Source organism: Epinephelus lanceolatus, chromosome 11, assembly GCF_041903045.1.
Source record: "Epinephelus lanceolatus isolate andai-2023 chromosome 11, ASM4190304v1, whole genome shotgun sequence".
NCBI classification, from domain to species: domain Eukaryota; kingdom Metazoa; phylum Chordata; class Actinopteri; order Perciformes; family Serranidae; genus Epinephelus; species Epinephelus lanceolatus.
In genome coordinates this window covers 2,015,378-2,034,136 of record NC_135744.1, presented here as the reverse complement: position 1 = coordinate 2,034,136, position 18,759 = coordinate 2,015,378, and the positions used below count along the sequence as shown (strand labels likewise).

Below are 18,759 nucleotides of genomic sequence, written 5' to 3'. Positions count from 1 at the left end.
CCACTCTCACCTTTTCGCTATATTCATTGAGCCTCTTGCTGTATCTATGCGCCAAAACAATAAAATCCCAGGTATACAAACAAAACACTTCCACCATCAAATTAGTTTATATGCAGACAATATCACAGTGTATATGATAAACCCAATCTCATTAACCATGTTTTTTTTTAAATTTGGATTACTCTTTCACTCTATTACGCCCAACAGGCCAAAATCCACAATGTTGCTGCTTTGTGGGGAGGACCGGAATGCTACTAATAAAAAGCTGCCCTTCAAAGTAACATCAGGTAATATCAGTTACCTTGGCGTCCATATTTCTACCAAGCTGTCAAGAGCAATTTTTCATAACTTTACCCCACTGCTTACAAGAATAGAACAAGACTTTGTCCATTGGAACAACCTAACCCATCTCCTTGACTGGAAGAATAGCAAACTTCTCCTCTCGACCCTGCATTCTGAGATAATACACCATATCCACAACCAAGGCTCTTTTCAGTCAGTTGTTGCCTCCAGGACGCCTGGACACACTGCAAAGGCTAGGCGAGCCATGTCACAGCAAGATGACTTCCAGGCTTGGGTGGGTGCAGTCAGGGAGATGTTCTTGTGGATAGATGTTGTGGCTGGACTCCCATGGAATGCTGATATTCAGGATAGTGCTCAGATGTTGTCATCTCTATAAACAAAGCCATTGTCTCAGTGGGGGTGACTGGAGGCAGCGGTGGAGTGTGGCAGTTGGAGTGGGGGTCACCAATCTCAAACTTCTCACTCTTGCGGTAGTCAAGCATCATGTCAAGGCATCTGAAGTGATCCCACTGCTGCTGGCACCAAAACTTGGGCAGTGCTAACTAGTCCTCACAGGCTGGTGGCTGCTGAACATTGCTGTCTGCCTGGTCTGCACGGAGGCCCTGATGAGGTTCTTGAAGCAGATACTCCACCCATGGATGAAGTTGCTCAGTGTGAAAATCGCTGTTGCTGAAAAGTAATAGGATGTCTGACAGCAGCTATCCACTTCTATCTGCTCCTTTATATAGTGTGAGGTCCACAAAAAATTGGGTAGGCACATCCTGATTGGCTGGCTATGTTTATTCCAGTCTCAGCATGTGACTGAATGCTCGTGATTAGAGGAGTAGTATTACCCAAAGAGTATATTCCCTATTAGTCTCATGTCAGTTTTGTCAAGTCAGGGCACCTGACACCCTGCAACCAATCAACTGCTGTCGTCAACTGTAAAAAAAAAAAAAAATAATAATAATAATAACCCCTATAGTCTTTGACTTTGTTTCTTCTTTCCACATCTACTGTACATGAAAAAAACTTTCAAACTTGTAGATTAGGCAATAATCTTGTTCATTTATATGTATTACTCTTTAGTTTGCATGAGGTCATTCTGCAAGAAACAACAATACTTCAAATGAAACTTACACAGAAGAATGTTGGTATGCTACAGACGTACTGCCACTGATCAGCAGATCTGCAAGTTCTGCCTAAAGGTTTAGTATCATCCCAGAGCTGGGCTAAAATTGAGTAGTCAGAACAACATTTCAAATGTTTTATTACCAACAGAAGCACAGCAAGACAGAGATGGGCCAAATGTGATCAAATGCAAAATGACCATGTACCTACCTTTTCATGTGTGCAGTGCATTTTGCCAGGCAACTTTACAGCTGCCCTCAACTGCAACAGTAAGTCTGGAGAGCTAATTTAGGGATCTGTTGAAAAGACTGTTTGCTCAACACACAGGGGTTGGCTGCCCTCCCCACGCCTCATTTGAGAGGCAACAAGAAAAAAGGCAAATAGATAAAAGGCGGTCCCCACAGTTGGAGATGATGCACTAAGGGGCCTCTTGCTAAGCAGGTGGCGATTCAAGTGATTGGCTAATTGTGGCATCTGTTAACCCATTGAAGAGGTGTCAGTGCAGTGACATGGGTCTGTTAATTGGTACAAACTGGTAGCAGATGCAGGCTCTGGGATTGAGCATCTGCCATTTAGTAAGCCAACTTCCATGAGCATTGATTAAACAGCCAAGCTGATGGAGCGAGATCAAAGAGGAAGGGAGCGGAGTAGTAGCAAACATTTGAAAAAGAGAAAGCTCACAATAAGAGAAAGAAAAAACACTGAAAAAAATAATCAAGAGCAGTTTGCTTACAAAAAAATATTTCCAGGTTATTTGTTTTCAACTCTAAGTGCATTTTAGTAATTTATTTTTTATCAGTTATTTGTGCATTTATTAATTTATTGGCCATGGAATCATAAAACCAAATTCTAACAAGTAATAATATCACCTCAGAGCAGAGGTGGGAGGTGGGTGGAAGTCTTAAGTAACTCTTTGCGCTCAAGTCCCAGGTCTCGAAGGCAGGTTGCAACTCCCAAGTCAAGACTGATGAATGTAAAGGTAAAGGTAAAGTTCCACTGATTGTCACACACCTGAATGTGTGAAATTTGTTCTCCGCATTTGACCCATTCCCTGAGGGAGCGGTGAGCAGCAGCGGTGCCGCGCTCGGGAATCATGTGGTGATCTAACCCCCCCAATTCCAACCCCTGATGCTGAGTGCCAAGCAGGGAGGCAATGGGTCCCATTTTTATAGTCTTTGGTATGACCCGGCCAGGGATCAAACCCACGACCTCCCAGTCTCAGGGCGGACACTCTGCCACAAGGCCACTGAATCAGCATTCACACAATGAAGATTTGGATAACAATAGTGTGAATGCTGAATCAAAACTCACATGATTAAAATTTGGATGTCAACTACTGAGGCTGCATTCACACAATGATAAAGATTTCAATAACGTGAATGCATGAATTCACACAATAAAGATTTCAGTTACAATAAAAAATCCAATAACAACAAAGTGAATGCTGTTCAATCAGCATTATAGATCAGATATGGATTATATGACTGCTGAATCAGCATTCACAGAAAAAGTGCATTGAATAATAGCCTAGTCAGTGTGCCTTCTGCTTGCACACCAGTAACCAAGAACAATAATAATCTCTACAAAAACCAACCTGATCTCACAGAAATACGTGAAATCACCACGACCTCTTAACACCGCATTCTGTGGTGGCAGCACGTAATGAGTTAAAATTACGTGCTGGTACCACGGAAACAATGCCAATGTAAAGTAAATTAGGATCGACTGTCGTGGTGGACACACGGATTCCCTGATTCAATGTCACGTCAACCTTGTTTTCCTCAATGATATCTTTAACATTCCTGTATACACACAAAAACACTAAAGTGTCATTGATAACTCAACAATATGACAGGTTAATGTCAAGGCCATAAAATAAAATAAATGTATTTTGCCAGCTTTTGATAGCGTAGGGCCTTAAGAGCGTTGTGCTGTGGGCGGATGAGGCACATTCGACTACTGTTTTGTAGCTACTGTCTGCTGTCTGTGGGCTTCATTCCATTTCAAATTGCCGTCCGTCTGCCGTAACTGTATCCAAATGCCACTTATAAATGAAAAAATAAGTAAATAAGAAGAAAAAAATAAGGCTGAGCACGGAAGAACCAGAGAGGAAAAATCATCACATGGAGCCATCCACATCACATGGAGCCGGCGACCCGGCCACCCTCCACCCCACCAGGGGAGAGTGGACCCCAAACCAGCACCACAAAACCAGCAGCCGCCCCCCCCCCGGTGCAGATGGCTCCCACTGAGGACACACTGGAGTTAAGAACTAAACTATGATAAATTACATAAAATATTAACATGTAGGCCTAACATAAAATAAATTTGTTATTAAATAAATTGAAAGTATAGCCCACAGTAGATAAAAGTAGAGCATGCTAAAAGTAAATACAATAATAGGCTAAATAGTATCTAAACTAGGGCTGGGACTTTATCGCGTTAATTAAGATTAATTAATTACAGAAAAAATAAAGTGACAAAAAAAATAACGCATTTAATCGCAATTTATTTTTGCACTCCAAACAGCGCGGAACGTTTCTCATTGCATGAGTTCCCAGTATACCCATAATACTGATGCACAGGACACAACATGAGAGACAACAATGGAAACCGAAACCGATGAGAAGTCGTTGCTGGGTTCGTTGGGCGGAAATTTTAGTTTTAAAAAACTACCGGGTGGAAAACTGGATAAAAGCACAGTTGTGTGCAAATTGTGCAAGAAAGAATTTGCCTATCACCAGAGCTCTTCCAGCCTCCGCTGCCACCTCAATGCCAAACATGTTGCAGCTAGCACAGACAACGCTCCTAGTTCGAGCAGGCAGTGTCGCCAAGTCCACGACTGACAAACTAACAAACTCACTGGCAAAATGGATTGCAGTGGACTGTCCACTCTCGGTGGTAGAAGATCAGGGGCTAGAAGCGATGCTACAGATAGCGTTGTCTGACCCAACTTATGAACTGCCATGCAGAAAGACAATTTCAAACAAAATTCATCAGCTTTATGACACTGAAAAGCAAGCGAAAGTTGATTTATTGGAGAAAGCCAAATGTGTTGCTGTGACTGCACTCTCAGAAATAATGTGTAAAATTTGTACCTTTAAGGGTCCAACAGCTTGTCACTGGGGCAGTACCCTCAAAGGTACACCTATTGTACCCATTAACATGGAAACATTTTTGTACCCTTCCTGTTAGTACCTCATGGGGACATTTATGCACCCTGGGGTACAAAAATGGACTTTAACACTCTAGGGACTAAAATGTACCCTTGTAAATGGTACAAATTTGTTCTCTAGAGGGTACAGCCCCAGTGACAAACCATTTGTACCTTAAGATGTCAAATCTGTACTCGATACAACATGAAATAGTCAAAAAAAATGTTTCATTTAATTTATTTATCTGTAACATCAGTCAAACATCGATAACAATCGATACAATTTTCAATAAAACATAGAATCAATACAATATCATTTTCAATGAAACAATCAATACAGATCATTTAGCTTGTAAAATACATCGTATTCATAACTGAAATTAATCAATCTTCTGAATTTTGAACAGAAACGTCAGCAATAAAATGTCTAACGTATTGCACACACACACCCACTCAAATGAAACACTGCTTGAAGCCACTGCTCTACATTCTCGCACACATGCACACGCACACACCTTGTTCAGCCCCTCTCACTTCATATTCTCATCTCCCTCTCCTCCCCCATCCATCATGAATGACCACGCACGGCTCATGCCTGCAAATTAGGGTCAGATATTCATCACATACCAAACTGGCACATTAGACACATTCACAAAGCATTTTTCACTGAAACATACAACTTGTCATCAACATGGTAGACATCAAGGGCCTGAAAATCAATTTCCTGCCCTGGTTTGATGATGATCCAGTCCAGATCAACTTCCACCCTGTATGCATGCAAGTGTGAATCATAAACGGTTGGGACAAGAAGTTTGCCACAAAGAAGCCACAGTGTGTTGATATTTACAATATATTTTACCTGGAAAAAAAAGAGGAATACCCTCTGCATGCATGAAACCAACAATAAAAACATCTTTACATGCATACTTCACACTGTCTATAGTGACCCCTGAAACACGCTGCATGTCTTTAAATGCATATTCACTCCCCTGTACATCAGCAAGTCGTCTCTGTAGCTCAAGTGGGAGAGATGAAAGTGGGGTATGTATACTTGTCCCTGTCACAATCTCAAAGTCATCAAGAATGTTGCTCTGGGAAAACTCCCAGCATTGTCTCATCTGGTGCCTCTCACTTAAAGTTTTTGCTACATTGATGAAATTTCGGCAGGTACTTGCAACAGTCTTAAAATATTGATGCTTCGCCTCGAAGTGCATGCACCAAACCCTTCATAAGGGGCCATGCATTGCAATAAGTCTGGCATAATGTACCATGTAGTGGCATTTTGGAGTGATGACATTTCCAAAAACCTCCTTAAGTTTTGTCAGAAATTCACAAACCATCAAGTTTAAAAAAGGCAAACTCTCCCTTTTGATTTTAGGGGCAGTAACCATATCAACTATGTCACGACAGAGTAGGTACACATTCCAATAACTGCAAGTGCGGGGAACACAGTGTCCTATTAAGAATGGCAACAGCCTAAAAAGATACCATTTCTGAGCAGCAGACCCTGAAATTCCTGAGCCATGCATTAGTCGCTCTGTCAGTTGTACTGGTCTGTTTTTTTTATCATTTTGACCAATTGCTAAATGCTGTAGTTCTTCGTTTATTTCTTGTATAGTTATGTGTTTCTCTTTGTGTGCTTGGCATACAACTAGTTTCAGTACAAGTGGGATGACTCCTTCTAACAAATCATGCATAATATCAGGTGGAAATGCTTTTGTTACATCAAAATAATTTAACTCACTCAAAGGAGAAGGACCAGTTACTCCATATGTCAATTTATGCTCAGGGTTATCAATGCACGATTTCAGATGATACTGGTGTGCCTCTGGGCTTCTCAAGACAAAATCATTCTCACTGAATTTTTCTTTAATTTCTGTGCGAGTTGCCATGCAAAAGCGACAAACTGTGTGAGTTAAAGGACATAGTAAAACCACCTAACATGTGAGCTGAAAGATTATCTGCTGAAAACATTGCTACTGCAGCATATACAGTCTGTTCAATCCCATTAATTGTGACAGTAATGCCATCTCTTCCAAGTTTTTTAAGATCGTCTAACATGGGTTTTAAAATAGTTTCCAAACCACAAACTTTGACAAACGTTTGACGAACTAGAAGAGCAAGATGGACATGCTTGAGCTTTGATTGATATTTGTTATCAAGGTTGCCTACAGTATAGTAGAAAGCACACAGTTTATGCTTGGTTCGCTTTGAGCCTATAGGATTGGTCACTTCAAATTCGTCTTCATAAAAATGAAGGTGTAATGCATTTGGATTATCTCTGAAATAAGGATGTTCCCTGAGTTAAGTACCATCCGAGAAGTTGCTCAAGTAATCAGGGTCTCCTTCGATATGCCTATTAGCCTCAATCTCATCAACTATGTCCTCAAGAGAACAGTAGCGTGCCAAAACCTCTGGGATGGGCACGTAGGAGTATCTACCTATTTTGTGTCCACTTTTTGATCTCAAAATGTGATGCACAGGTTCAACCAAATTCAGCTTTGACTTACAATGTTCTTTTAACATGTATGGTGATCTGACAGCTACGGACGCTTTTTCAAAGAAGTCATGAGATTGTATCACCTCTTTAGTTCAGGACACTCCAAAACATTGAACCCATTTTCTTTAAGATGGTGTGTAATACAAGCATCGTAATTTTCCTTAAAATAACAAAACAGAAAATTTATGTCATTCAAAATTTCTTGCTGGGCAGTCTGTGTAATGTTATTTTTTTCCCTACATTTCAAAATGAAGCTACAAAGATTTTCTTTAAAGCCTTTAAGTAGTTCATCCATCTTAGGAGGTACATCTGGCTGAGGCTGTAAACCAGTGTCTGAGTTATGTCCATCACTTAGATCACTGTCACTTCCGTTGTTCAGATGAGTGTCATTTCCAGTGTTCAGATGAGTGTCATTTTCAGTGTTTAGTTCGGTGTCATTTTCGGTGTTTAGATCAGTGTCACTGCTGTTGTTCTCAGGTAGCACGTGTTCCCTGTGCTTACGATATACATGACGCCTGTAGGACTCATATACTGTAAAGGATGATTTACAGTTATTTAGTCCACAGGTCATATTAAAGTTGGATTCATGTGCATGGATGAGACCAACATGCTGAATCAGTTTCTTTAAGGTGAAGGTGGTTCTTCTACACCTGGGACATCTATATGGTCGAGGCATGTCTACAAGAGAAGATTGATCATTCGTGTGACAGTGACTGGAAGGGCCTTGTCACCCACAAAAGTAATGTTCAGTATGGTGCGTTGGAGAAAGGTCAGCCTCTTCTTCATGTAGGTTGGGTAAGCCAGGTTGAAAACAAAATAGGCACAGAAGGCAGCCATTACCCCATCTTCAACTCCTGTTCCTTGGCACAGATCCACACTGTCCACCTTTACTGAAAAGGGAACCTTCCTGGTAAAGGCCATCTTCCAATCACCGTCTACCAGCTGTACAGTTGGATAAGGACTGTCAGACTGCAAGAAATATAAAAACAATGATGAAGCAAATAACACAGATCAGTTGATACAGTCAGATATCAAGGCTCCAAACTTTCACTATATTTTATCAAAAACGTGAACGTGAAAAAATTTGGCAAACACTTTGTAAACCTGTTTTTTATACAGTACATTCAGAATGTGTTAAGTCTCTCCAATTTTTTCACATTTTGCTGTGTCACGGCCTTATGTTAACGTGATATTCCACTTTGCAGGAATAACCCACTCAATATGTACTCATCCCTATGCCGATGTGATGATGGGTGAAGATCTTCAGTTCTTTCAATTTCAGCAGAAAAGAGGGTAGCAGCCTCATCCAGTACAATGACAGTGTATTGTGACCACGGATAAAATGTAAAAAAAACAACACAAAACAAACACAAAATGTCTCCATCCTGCTCTCTGTGGTGTAATCCAAGTGTCCATGAGCCGCGACATTAAAATTGAACCGTAAAAGACGCCATTTACACCATGTTTTTAGCCTAAATGTCAACTGTAGCCTGTAGCCGGTAGGATATAAACAAGGCGTGAAAATGGCTTTGTATTCGTGTCCATTAGGAGATATACAAAGTCTTGCGAGATCGGCGCCATGTTGACATCTTAGCGGCTACAGGCTACAGTTGACATTTAGGCTAAAAACATGGCGTAAATGGCGTCTTTTGCGGTTCAATTTTAATGACGCGGCTCATGGACACTTGGATTACACCACAGAGAGCAGGATGGAGACATTTTGTGTTTGTTTTGTGTTGTTTTTTTTACATTTTATCCGTGGTCACAATTCACTGCCATTGTACTGGATGAGGTTGCTACCCTAAAACTCCAGGATTGATTGGTGAACTGACGATCTTCACCCATCATCACATCGGCATAGGGGTAAGTACATATTGAGTGGGTTATTCCTGCAAAGTGGAATATCACTTTAAAATTGATTAAATTAAGGCTGCAATATAACATGAAAAATCTGAAGGGGTCTGAACACTTTATGAATGCCATGTTCATTGCCATGTCATTATTCTGTAAAATAGAATAATAATAATTACAATAATCTATTTTTTCTAGTCAGATATACAAAAAAAGACAGTCCACTGACTTTTTTTTTTTTTTACGAGAACTAAATCCATACCGTTCCTATTAAAATGAAGTGCTCCACTTTTTCTTTAAAGATGAGGGGCAGCAAGATTAGCGCTGCACAAAAGTCAGCCTCTGTAAGAGACAAGGAAATAGGTCTGTTTAGTTACTTTTAGACAAAGCATCATCACTTGTGGGTGTCCAACAAATAACAGCATTTAACATCTTTCCATACTCCCATTCCTACATGAGTGTCACCTGAAAAGCCTTTTTGATTTTAACTTTTCTTTTACATTTATTCATTAATTATTAACAATCTCAGTGTATTCTTTCTGCGTTTTTGTGCAGCAAACTCTAGTATACCAACACTGCAGCGCTCAGGGCTGCCGTTTGTTGTGACATCCAGTAGAGGGCAGTGGAGATGACAGGTATACTCAGCATACAGCATGGCAGAGAGCGGGAGGTTTTCTGCCTCCTCACCAGTGTTGAAAATGAATCTTTGCTAACAAAATGGTTGCCCCTATCAGAATACAAACCGGACAACAAGGATAAGAGAACTTTCTGCACCTGAGGGTTTTTTGGTGTTTTTAGAGTAAACATTATGGACATTAGAGTGAGTTTCAAACCAGAACCCCATCTGCTCATCTCTAAAAGTGTTTATCTTGGAGTCTATAGGCAACAGCAAGTGAATTTTTTTCAGACTCACTCTGAAAAAAAGAAGTCTCTCTTTTCTCAACAACATTAAAACTTCAGTAGGTAACAATTATTCAGTCATATTTCCTGGAACTGTCACTATATTCTGATAGCAGGACATAAAATGGATAATTTAGGACAAAATCCAACTCCTCTGGCTCCACCTACAGCCTGTAATCGTACTTGCCAAAATCCACCGCGACCGAAAGCTCTCCACCAGTCAGGTAGAGGGAGCAGGAGGAGCAGCCAATCGCAGCTCGTACACGTCATAGTAAGCTGACGAAAGTGAAAGTAAAGTGCCTGATGGTGTACTGTCTTGAAATTTCTGACCAAGTCGCGGAGTTTACTTTCACTTTCTTCAACTTACCAACTGTAGCTTTAGCTGAGAGATGACACGTAAAACAATAGAATACCTGGGAGCTCCTCTGCCAGCAGTTCCTCCCTAGCCTCACGATACATTTTTGCCAGTGGGGATCTTTCTCCGACCAGCTTCATCACATTGGGAACAATGCCGGTGAAGCCCTCTCTCCAGCGACGGCACAGCTCTACAGAGGATGGATGAAGCCTATCGACCTCTTCCCATAGCTGAAAGAGTTAAAGGGATAGTTCAACATTTTGGCAAATTTGCCCACTGCCATAATCCCTATAGTCATAGCATAGGTTTGTTACCTTTAATTGTCGGTACAAGCTGTTCTTGGATCGGTGGCGCAGAGACCCGAGCTGCTCAGCTACCACTATGGAGGCTGAATTGTGTATTTGATGAGTTTGAAGAGGGAAACCAAGAAATTCCATTAGCCTCCATAGCGGTAGCTGAGCTGCTCACGTCTCTGCTCCAACGATCTCAAAACAGCTTGTACCAACAATTAAAGGTAACAAACCTACTGCTATGACTATTGCAATGGGCAAATTTGTCTCCCGTCAGCTTTAAATTGACTTAAAATACTGCAAATCATATCACTCATGCCTGAAGGTGTTCTCAAGAAAGGGTATTTTCTCAGTACATCCTCAACTGTCATGCCATCCTTGATCTCTTTCTGACGCCATGCAAAAGTCTGTTGCATGCGGTCTTTGACCACAGAACAGTCTGGTTGCATCTTTTCATATTGCATATGTAGATCATGCACATGTCTCTCGTTAGAGGTTGCATCCTCACCAATTACAGCAGGCGCCTGCTGGAAATAAAAACCGAAAACTAAAACGGCATAACAACAGAACTGCATTTGAACTAGAATTTTGAAAAAGGAAAAAACAAAAACAAAGAAGTTACAATTCTTATTAATTACTAAGTAAACCAAAAGAATCAATATATGCATTGATAAAACAATAACCTTTTTATGGACACATATGGTAAAATACTATTGTGTAAGAATCACGATTCTTATCCTTTACGATTCTGGATTGATTCATAATTTTGAAAAATTGATTTTTTATTGACATTTCCTCCGTCTCTTTGCGCGCCCTCACAGGATTCTGTACATAGCGCCGCAGCAAGCCACTAAGACACTAAGATGCTCTTTAACTGATGATTATCCTTAAACCGATAAGATTAAAATGCTCTATTGAATCTGTGACTAGGCTTGTGCCCATCAGCAACGCGATCCTGTCGTAGATTGAGAAGACGGTCGATGTTTTTTTTTTTTTTGGCCGAACGTTATAAAACACACGCTGATAGTTGCTCAGATGAAGGTTAGATCTTCATATTTTGAAATACAAAGTGCAGCCAAACACCAGATTAAACAGAAAAGGGACAGCAGAGCTTCTGACAGCTCGTCTGTGGAGCTACAAGTGAACTGGCAGGAGAGCGGAGCGCCATCTTTTTTTTTTTTTTTTTGCAGTACCATTACAGCAATTTATATTTATGAACATGTGCACAAAAGAACTGATTTTGAGTCGAATCTTGACCCTAAGAATCGGTATCGAATCGAATCATGAGACACCCAAAGATTCCCACCCCTATTGTGCACACTAACTTTTGTAATAAGTACATGCTACATGTAGCTACATGAATCCACTTACCCCTGACACAAATCTGTGCCATTTTTCTGCAGCATCCGTCAGCGTAGACTTCTTTCTTTTGTGGCCAAACTTTTCTTTGACTCTTCTCACCTCATCTTGGTGAACCAAAGGTGCCCGCTCTGCTTTGAATTTTCTTTTCAAGGACTGATGCCAGGTGTGCTAATAGAAAAAATAAACAATAACTCTCAGCATTGAATGTACTTTAATAAAACTATCCAAGAAAAGTTGAACATGTATGAATTGCACTACCGTATTGACCCGAATATAAGACGGTATTTTTTCAATCGAAAAAAGTCTGAAAAAGACGGGTCGTCTTATATTCAGGGTCTAGATATTATATATATATATAGATATATATGTAAATCAATGGTCAACGCCAAACGACTTTCCCCCAAGTGAGTCAGAGTGCTCTCTCTCTCTCTCTCCCTTAGACGTTAGCAACAGAGGAGTTATGATGCCGATTTTATGATAATGATGATCAGTATTCTAATTACCCCACAACTTTCTTTCTTTCTTTTTTTTATACCCAGGGGCAGACGCGCATGCAAGGCACGTCACGCTGACAAAACGAGGGAGCTACCTGTACACAGGTCTCTCTCTCCTATAGACTGTAGTGTCTCCCCATCGCTCTGCTTGACGAAGTGACACGCGCCACCTCAGGTAGCTGTCAACAGTCTAACCTGATGGAGGTTCAGATATGGTACAGTCCACCTTGGGGGTGTCTGAAATCGCATTGCATTAGATTTTTACTGGCAAGAGGAATATGAACTTACAGTTACAATTACATAATGATATCATAAATATTCCAACCACTGCTGTTTTATTGATTGATGTCTTGATGATTTCGTCTTAAAAAAATATTTTTCCAAAAACTGGTCTTGCAAAAGGGGGGTCGTCTTATATTCGGGTCAATACGGTATTCAGAATTTTTTCTTAATTATATCAGATAATATACAGCTGCTTAATATTAAAACTACCAAACTTTCTAACTTACATAGCCATTTCCCTCCAGATCCTTAAGAAAGGGGTACTTAGCAATAAGAGTCTGAACAACCTGGACATATTCAGCATTAGTAGGATACCTGTGAGATAGAATAAAATGATAAATTAGTGTTAAGAAAACTTTACCATGTAACTGCAAAAAAAAGTCAGGATTTTCCAGAAAGACAAACAGACGATATGCACTTACCAGCAAAGAAGAAAAATGTGGAAAAAAGTGCTGGAGCATCGGACCCATACCCAGCTGTCACCAGCAACAGTAGCTTGAGGGCTATGCCACAACAAGTAGGAGGGCTGCTGTGGTCCGCACAGAAGCCTAGGGCGCAAGCCAAGGTGGTGGCTAGCCCTGCAGGTACTAGCACCGTTCCGACCAGCAACCACAGGGTTAGCACCCACAGAGCTAGCAGGGGTCTGGGCCCACACCTTAAGCTTCTGTGCTCACCACAGTAGCCCTCCTACTCATGACGGCAGAGCTGGCTCCCATTGCCAGAGATGGCTGTGTTTGGGCCCGATACTTCACTCTGACTGTATTCCTTTTCTTTGCTGGTAAGTGCTTATCAGCTGTTTCTCCTGGTTTGATGGCATCCAGTCACTATCTTGGTGATAGTAACAAATGTCAGGGGAAGTGGAGAAGGGTTCCATTTAAACAGCAGTAGAACATGGGTCAGTCGGGAACAGGGGGCGTGCACAACTGAGCCCAAGAGGAGGGGCTCAGTTTGAATGTTGTGTTTACAAACTGCAACAAACAAACCTACAGGCTCTACCTTTAATGTTCATCCATGTGGGAGCAAATTTGGAACAGCTATATCATTAAAGCAGTGACAATGACAAATATATGGACTAACTGTGGACATTTCTGACTCACATTGTATATTCTATCATTGCTTCGTGGAGAACACGAATTATTCTATGTCAATCTCTGGATGACTTCTGACATGCTTCCTTGTTATCAAGCCTGTTTTGCAGATCTTTAGGGAAAGGCGGGATGACAAACATGGCTGGAAGTCTCCGATTGGCTTTATTTCTGACAGGGTGGGAGAGGGAGAGGACCTTGTGTTAGCAGTAAACAAGGTGGCACAGTACAAATTTCAGGTACTTGTACTTAATTTCAGTATTTCCATGTTATGCTACTTTATAGCCTGCTTCTACTCCAGTATATCTCAGAGGCAACTTAAAACTTTTAACTCAATTTCATTTGTCTGAAAGTGAACAAGTTACTTTACTTTAATAGCTCATGCCTTGCCTATCCTGTGAAAATCATTTATCTCCTGTGTTCATGTTAAATGTTTGTGATAAATGTCATAAACTGCAGGATAAAAGTTATAAACAAAACTTACCCTTCTTCTATGAAAGGCTGTAAATACAGTTCTTCGGGAACTGGTTCCATTGTTAATGTCACCACTTCTTTCTGCTCCTGAATGAATCTGTTAAATTTTGCTTGTTTTTTAAAAGACCCAGAAAAAAGGTAGGACACCATGCTATCCGTCAAACCACACTACACAGTCTCCCCATCCACATCATTGTCTGAAAGAGAGAGAGAGAGAGAGAGACCGAAATAGTAATTTGTCAAAACATACAAAAAAGCATGAAGTGAGTACCTTAATGTGTAATTCTTAACTTACCAGTGTAAGATAAGAATTATTATGAAAGCATTAAGTTGTGTTGCGGGACACAATCCAATATACACTTTACTGCTGAATGTTTGACTGCACTGAATGTATCTGTGGTTGTTGCACAGGGCTCCCGGCTACCACTTAGATAAATAAGTTGAGTTACAGTTTCTGAATGTTCATAGCCCTGTCCCCCATGTTGAAATTAAAAGTAATTCATCAAATTGTATTTACATAGCACAGAAACACATAGAATTGTAGAGCTGCAACAATTAATCAATTAATCGAACAATAGTCGATTATTAAATTAATCGTCAACTATTTTGATAATCAAATAATCGGTTTGAGTAGTTTTTTAAGGAAAAAAAAAGTCCAAATTCTCTGATTTCTGATTCTTAAATGTGAATATTTCTGGTTTCTTTGTTCCCTTACAACAATAAACTAAATATCTCTTTGGTTTGTAGGCAAAACAAGACATTTGAGGACGTCATCTTGTGGTTTGGGAAACACTGATTGATATTTTTCAACATTTTATTGACCAAACAATTAATCAGTTAATCTTTTAAATAACTGACAGATTAATGGATAATTAAAATAATCATTAGTTGCAGCCCTATAGAATGGTGTTAGTTTTTATATGTTTCAGTCAAAATCTTTTACTACACATGCTGGTGCATACAGTGATACATGGTTTCATTTTTCACCTGGTGCAAAAAGTTGTTTTCACTCTGGTCCAAATGCCGCAGTACTGACAGAACATAATGTTTCCTCATTTAGTTTATTAAAACGGACCGCTCCAGTTCGACTGCAGCTGTGCTACCGGAGCTAACGTCACTAACATTGCTAACGGAGCTAACTGGTAAACAGACTCGCCATAACAGTTACCGATGCCGGCATTTTCAACTCTTAAGTGGTATACAGTAGCAGCAGAACAGACAGCAGAGTGGAGCACCGCAACAGTAGTCTGGGGCCGTTAGTGGCTGTTTTGGTAAGGAAACGGAACCAGGGCGAGGGCGAGTGAGACAGGATCCGGAATTCTATGGATGTGCCTTTCCGTAAAAATAAAAGCACCAAGCTAATAAAAATGCGGTGAAACTTTTAATTTAAAGAATATAATTTACAAGAAAAGCCCCAAGCCATTAAGTTAATCGATTTTCTTACACCCCTCATCACCCCAAATCGATGGTGCGCCAGAATTTAAAGTTTTACTATGGTGAACACTTTTAGTTTGGTGAATTTCGTGAATACCGCATCCGCTCCCTAGACCGGAAGCAGAATCCAGACAAAATTCAGAGTGAATAGACACCTGGTGACGCGAGGCTACCGCAACAGTGGTTAACTGAAGCTAAAGGTACATTTTAGTCTACCGTGATATTAAATTACCATGCAATGATATCAGCAAATTTTAGCTAACGTTAACGTTAATAAAGCACAAAAGATGTCTCAACAACCATTTGGTCATGTTGACCTTTTATATTGAAGCTGAATGTCCGAGTTTTTCCGAGCTAGCATCATGTTGACTAGCATGCTAGCTGAAGATTTAGTCTCTGTTTTTTTTTCAGTTTCGTCGAAAGGCTGCTTCGAACATATAAAGCTCTATATATCTTCAACTTCAGTTCATTTTGAAATGAACTTACCTCTAAATCTCTGGGCTTCTTCATTCGTCAAATTCATCCCAGCCTCCTCCAGCTTAAGTAGAAGTTCTTCCGTCAACCACTCCATCTCCGCCTCGACGTGACAGCAGCCAACTGCTGACTGTTCGGAGGAGCGGTTGATGCGCGTACATGTGCCGTTGCGTCATGAACGCGCATGTATTAGGGGTCATGATCCTTTTTCATGAGAGCTTATGTGTTTAGTGTTTGACATAATTTGTATATTTATTATTTAAATAAAGTAAAAAAAAAAAAAAAAAGATCCTTTTTCATCATCAGCGTTATCTCCAGGATAATTTTTAAAACTATTTTATATCATAGTCTCAGCTCAGTTGATCTTAAATATTAGTGATGTGTGATTCCACTGATTTTCTTTCTGATCCAGGTATAAATAAAACCAAATTAAGGTGACATAGCTCAAACCAATATGATACCAAGCAAACCATACCAAAGCAAATTTGTTAAGATAATAGAAATAGTTGTAATTAATTATTTCTAGATCATTTGTGATTTGCAATATTATGTCTATTGCTTCTTATAACACTGTGACCCAGGCATGGCCAAACCAAGGCCTGTGGGCCTTACGGCACGTTGGGCTTTTTAATCCAGCCCATCAAATACTGGAACAAAATTATCCAACAATTAGCAAAGACCACAAACTTTGATGCACTGGCAAAAAGAGTGACCAACAATACTGCTCTCACTGAAATCGAATGTAATCATTTACTTTAAGGTAATGGCTTTTACATTTGTATTGTACTTTTTACATTTGTATCACATCATAAAGCTCATTGTGGCCCCCGAGTTTGCCCACCCTTGGTGTAAATGAACAAAATTTCTCAATTCTAATGCAAAAACCTCCTCTGATTTTCCCTCTATTCATCCACTGACAGCCTCACATTGTCGTTGTACCCCTGTTTGTGGAAAAAATGGTACAGATGTGGACCCTTGATCATTTTGGAAATTAAATGTACCCTTTTAACCCCAAAATGGTACATGTAAGTACCATGTGGATCAACTCAAAACCTGTGAGGGTACATCACCAGCAGTTGTACCTTAGAGAACAAAAGTGCACCTCAGTTGTACCTTATTTTCTGACAGTGTGGGGATCATTGGACCACGGTAAGCAATACAAATTACCTCGGTGTGACTGCACACATTATTGACGTCACTGACGGGGAATGGCATCCTAAGTCTTTCGCCCTAACTGTGCAGAAGACGACCACCAGGCACTATGCTGAAAACTGCGCAGAGCAGTTTCTCTCTGTGGCAGAGGCCTGGAGAGTTCAACAAAAGGTCATCACAATTGGAACAGACAGCGTATGAACCATGATCGCTGCAGCTAGACAGCTTTGTGCAAATGCCGTGTGTTGCTCACATTTTGCAAAGAACCATCACTGTTTGCCTTGGTGACAGCGGGTTTAATGATACTGTAACAGCCCTTGGCTTGGTTGAACAAACTCGCAGAGTCCCAAACTGATGCTTCACGGTTTGTTTATTTGTGCTTATGGGTCACCGTCTCGTTACACCATGAAAAGCACCGTGAAAACTATAGGAAAATATACAAAATACAAAATTAGAATGTACCTTGATCCACAGTTTACAGTCATATCAAAATACAATACACAAGTAATAAATTGAATTAAACAAGTATTAAAAGGTAGTCACTAAATTAGACTGACAATAGCCTTTCCCTACAGAGTCAATGTCCAGTTAACAAAGGTATACCGAGTGTAAACATTATATAAATCTCATACCACACACAGTGAATAAACAGGCAATCCTAAACATTGAAATACATAAATACGTTACCCCTCCTTCAGTCAAACTCCAAATGACATTTCCCTTGAATAAACAAACATTTAAATTCACACAAAAAACAAAACCACTGCTACTCTAATAATAATAATGATCTACCAAAATAGCGCTGCACGCTAATAACGCAAACAAACGAAACAAACGAAACAAAGAACTAAACAAAACAAACAAAACGTTTCAAACAATGTGAGTGGACAACTCAAACCCGTGGTACCTGCAGTAAAGGCAATTAAGACCGCTTAACGTACCTCGTTCCGCTCACCAAGGGTGTTACCCAAGATTTCAGGCAGTTTCTCGTCGTCTCGACCGTGGATTAATCTCCTTGCCGTGTGAATAGCGTTAATGTCGCTCCACTCTTCTGTGTGTGTGTCTCCACCGAGCACGCCAGGCTAATGAAACTACATCAGATACGTTGGCAAAATGTCGCAAAATAGTAGGTCATTTTAAACATAGCCCTGTTAATACAGAGGAACTACACCAGGAGCAAACAGCACTTGGGCAAAAAAGAGAGCCCCTTATACAGGACGTTCCACAAGGTGGAATTCAACGCTGTATATGATCTCTTGTCTCCTGAAGAACCAAGAGGCTGTGAAGGCTACTCTTTGCAAGCAGAACTACAACGGAGTGGGACAAACTACAGAGGCTTGCGACCATCCTCAAACCATGCAGGTAAAAACCTACCTACACCATGAACTGTTTGATCAATATGATTTATCACTAGTTGGTCTACATTCACTGAATGTAGAGTCTGTATATAGAGACTACATCTCAAGTGCTTGAACTGCACAAGATCACAAAAAGCAGTGGGAGATGATGACAGTGTGAGGATGACATTAAATTACTTCA

General features: G+C 40.3%; 2 protein-coding genes across 10 annotated transcripts in view; one reads left to right on the top strand and one right to left on the bottom strand.

Moving 5' to 3' along the window:
* Positions 1-4,789: 4,789 nt before the first annotated feature.
* LOC117262130 (uncharacterized) lies at positions 4,790-16,192 on the bottom strand. Of its 3 annotated transcripts, XM_078172125.1 has the most exons (8): positions 16,081-16,192; positions 14,171-14,357; positions 13,699-13,857; positions 12,829-12,916; positions 11,835-11,993; positions 10,232-10,403; positions 9,181-9,260; positions 4,790-8,036 (listed from the first exon to the last, which is right to left on the bottom strand). In XM_078172125.1, exons 3-8 carry the CDS (start codon positions 13,713-13,715, stop codon positions 7,746-7,748), a joined length of 807 nt encoding a protein of 268 aa, XP_078028251.1. In that variant the 5' UTR covers positions 13,716-13,857; positions 14,171-14,357; positions 16,081-16,192; the 3' UTR covers positions 4,790-7,745. The 3 variants fall into 3 exon arrangements, with proteins under 3 accessions (XP_078028251.1, XP_078028249.1, XP_078028250.1); XM_078172123.1 differs by lacking the exon at positions 13,699-13,857; XM_078172124.1 differs by lacking the exons at positions 13,699-13,857; positions 16,081-16,192 and adding an exon at positions 15,148-15,404.
* Positions 15,663-18,759, top strand: part of LOC117262140 (uncharacterized) — a 64,844-nt gene continuing 61,747 nt past the window's right edge. For 2 of the 7 annotated variants that reach the window (XM_078172122.1, XM_033634848.2), the window contains exons 1-2: positions 15,713-15,794; positions 18,490-18,582. In XM_078172122.1, coding sequence (XP_078028248.1) covers positions 18,577-18,582 — 6 coding nt within the window. In that variant the 5' untranslated portion in view covers positions 15,713-15,794; positions 18,490-18,576. Of the gene's footprint in view, positions 15,795-16,586; positions 18,583-18,759 lie in introns of those variants that run through there. The other 5 variants (XR_004502100.2, XM_078172121.1, XR_013492282.1 and 2 more) reach the window with 4 other exon arrangements.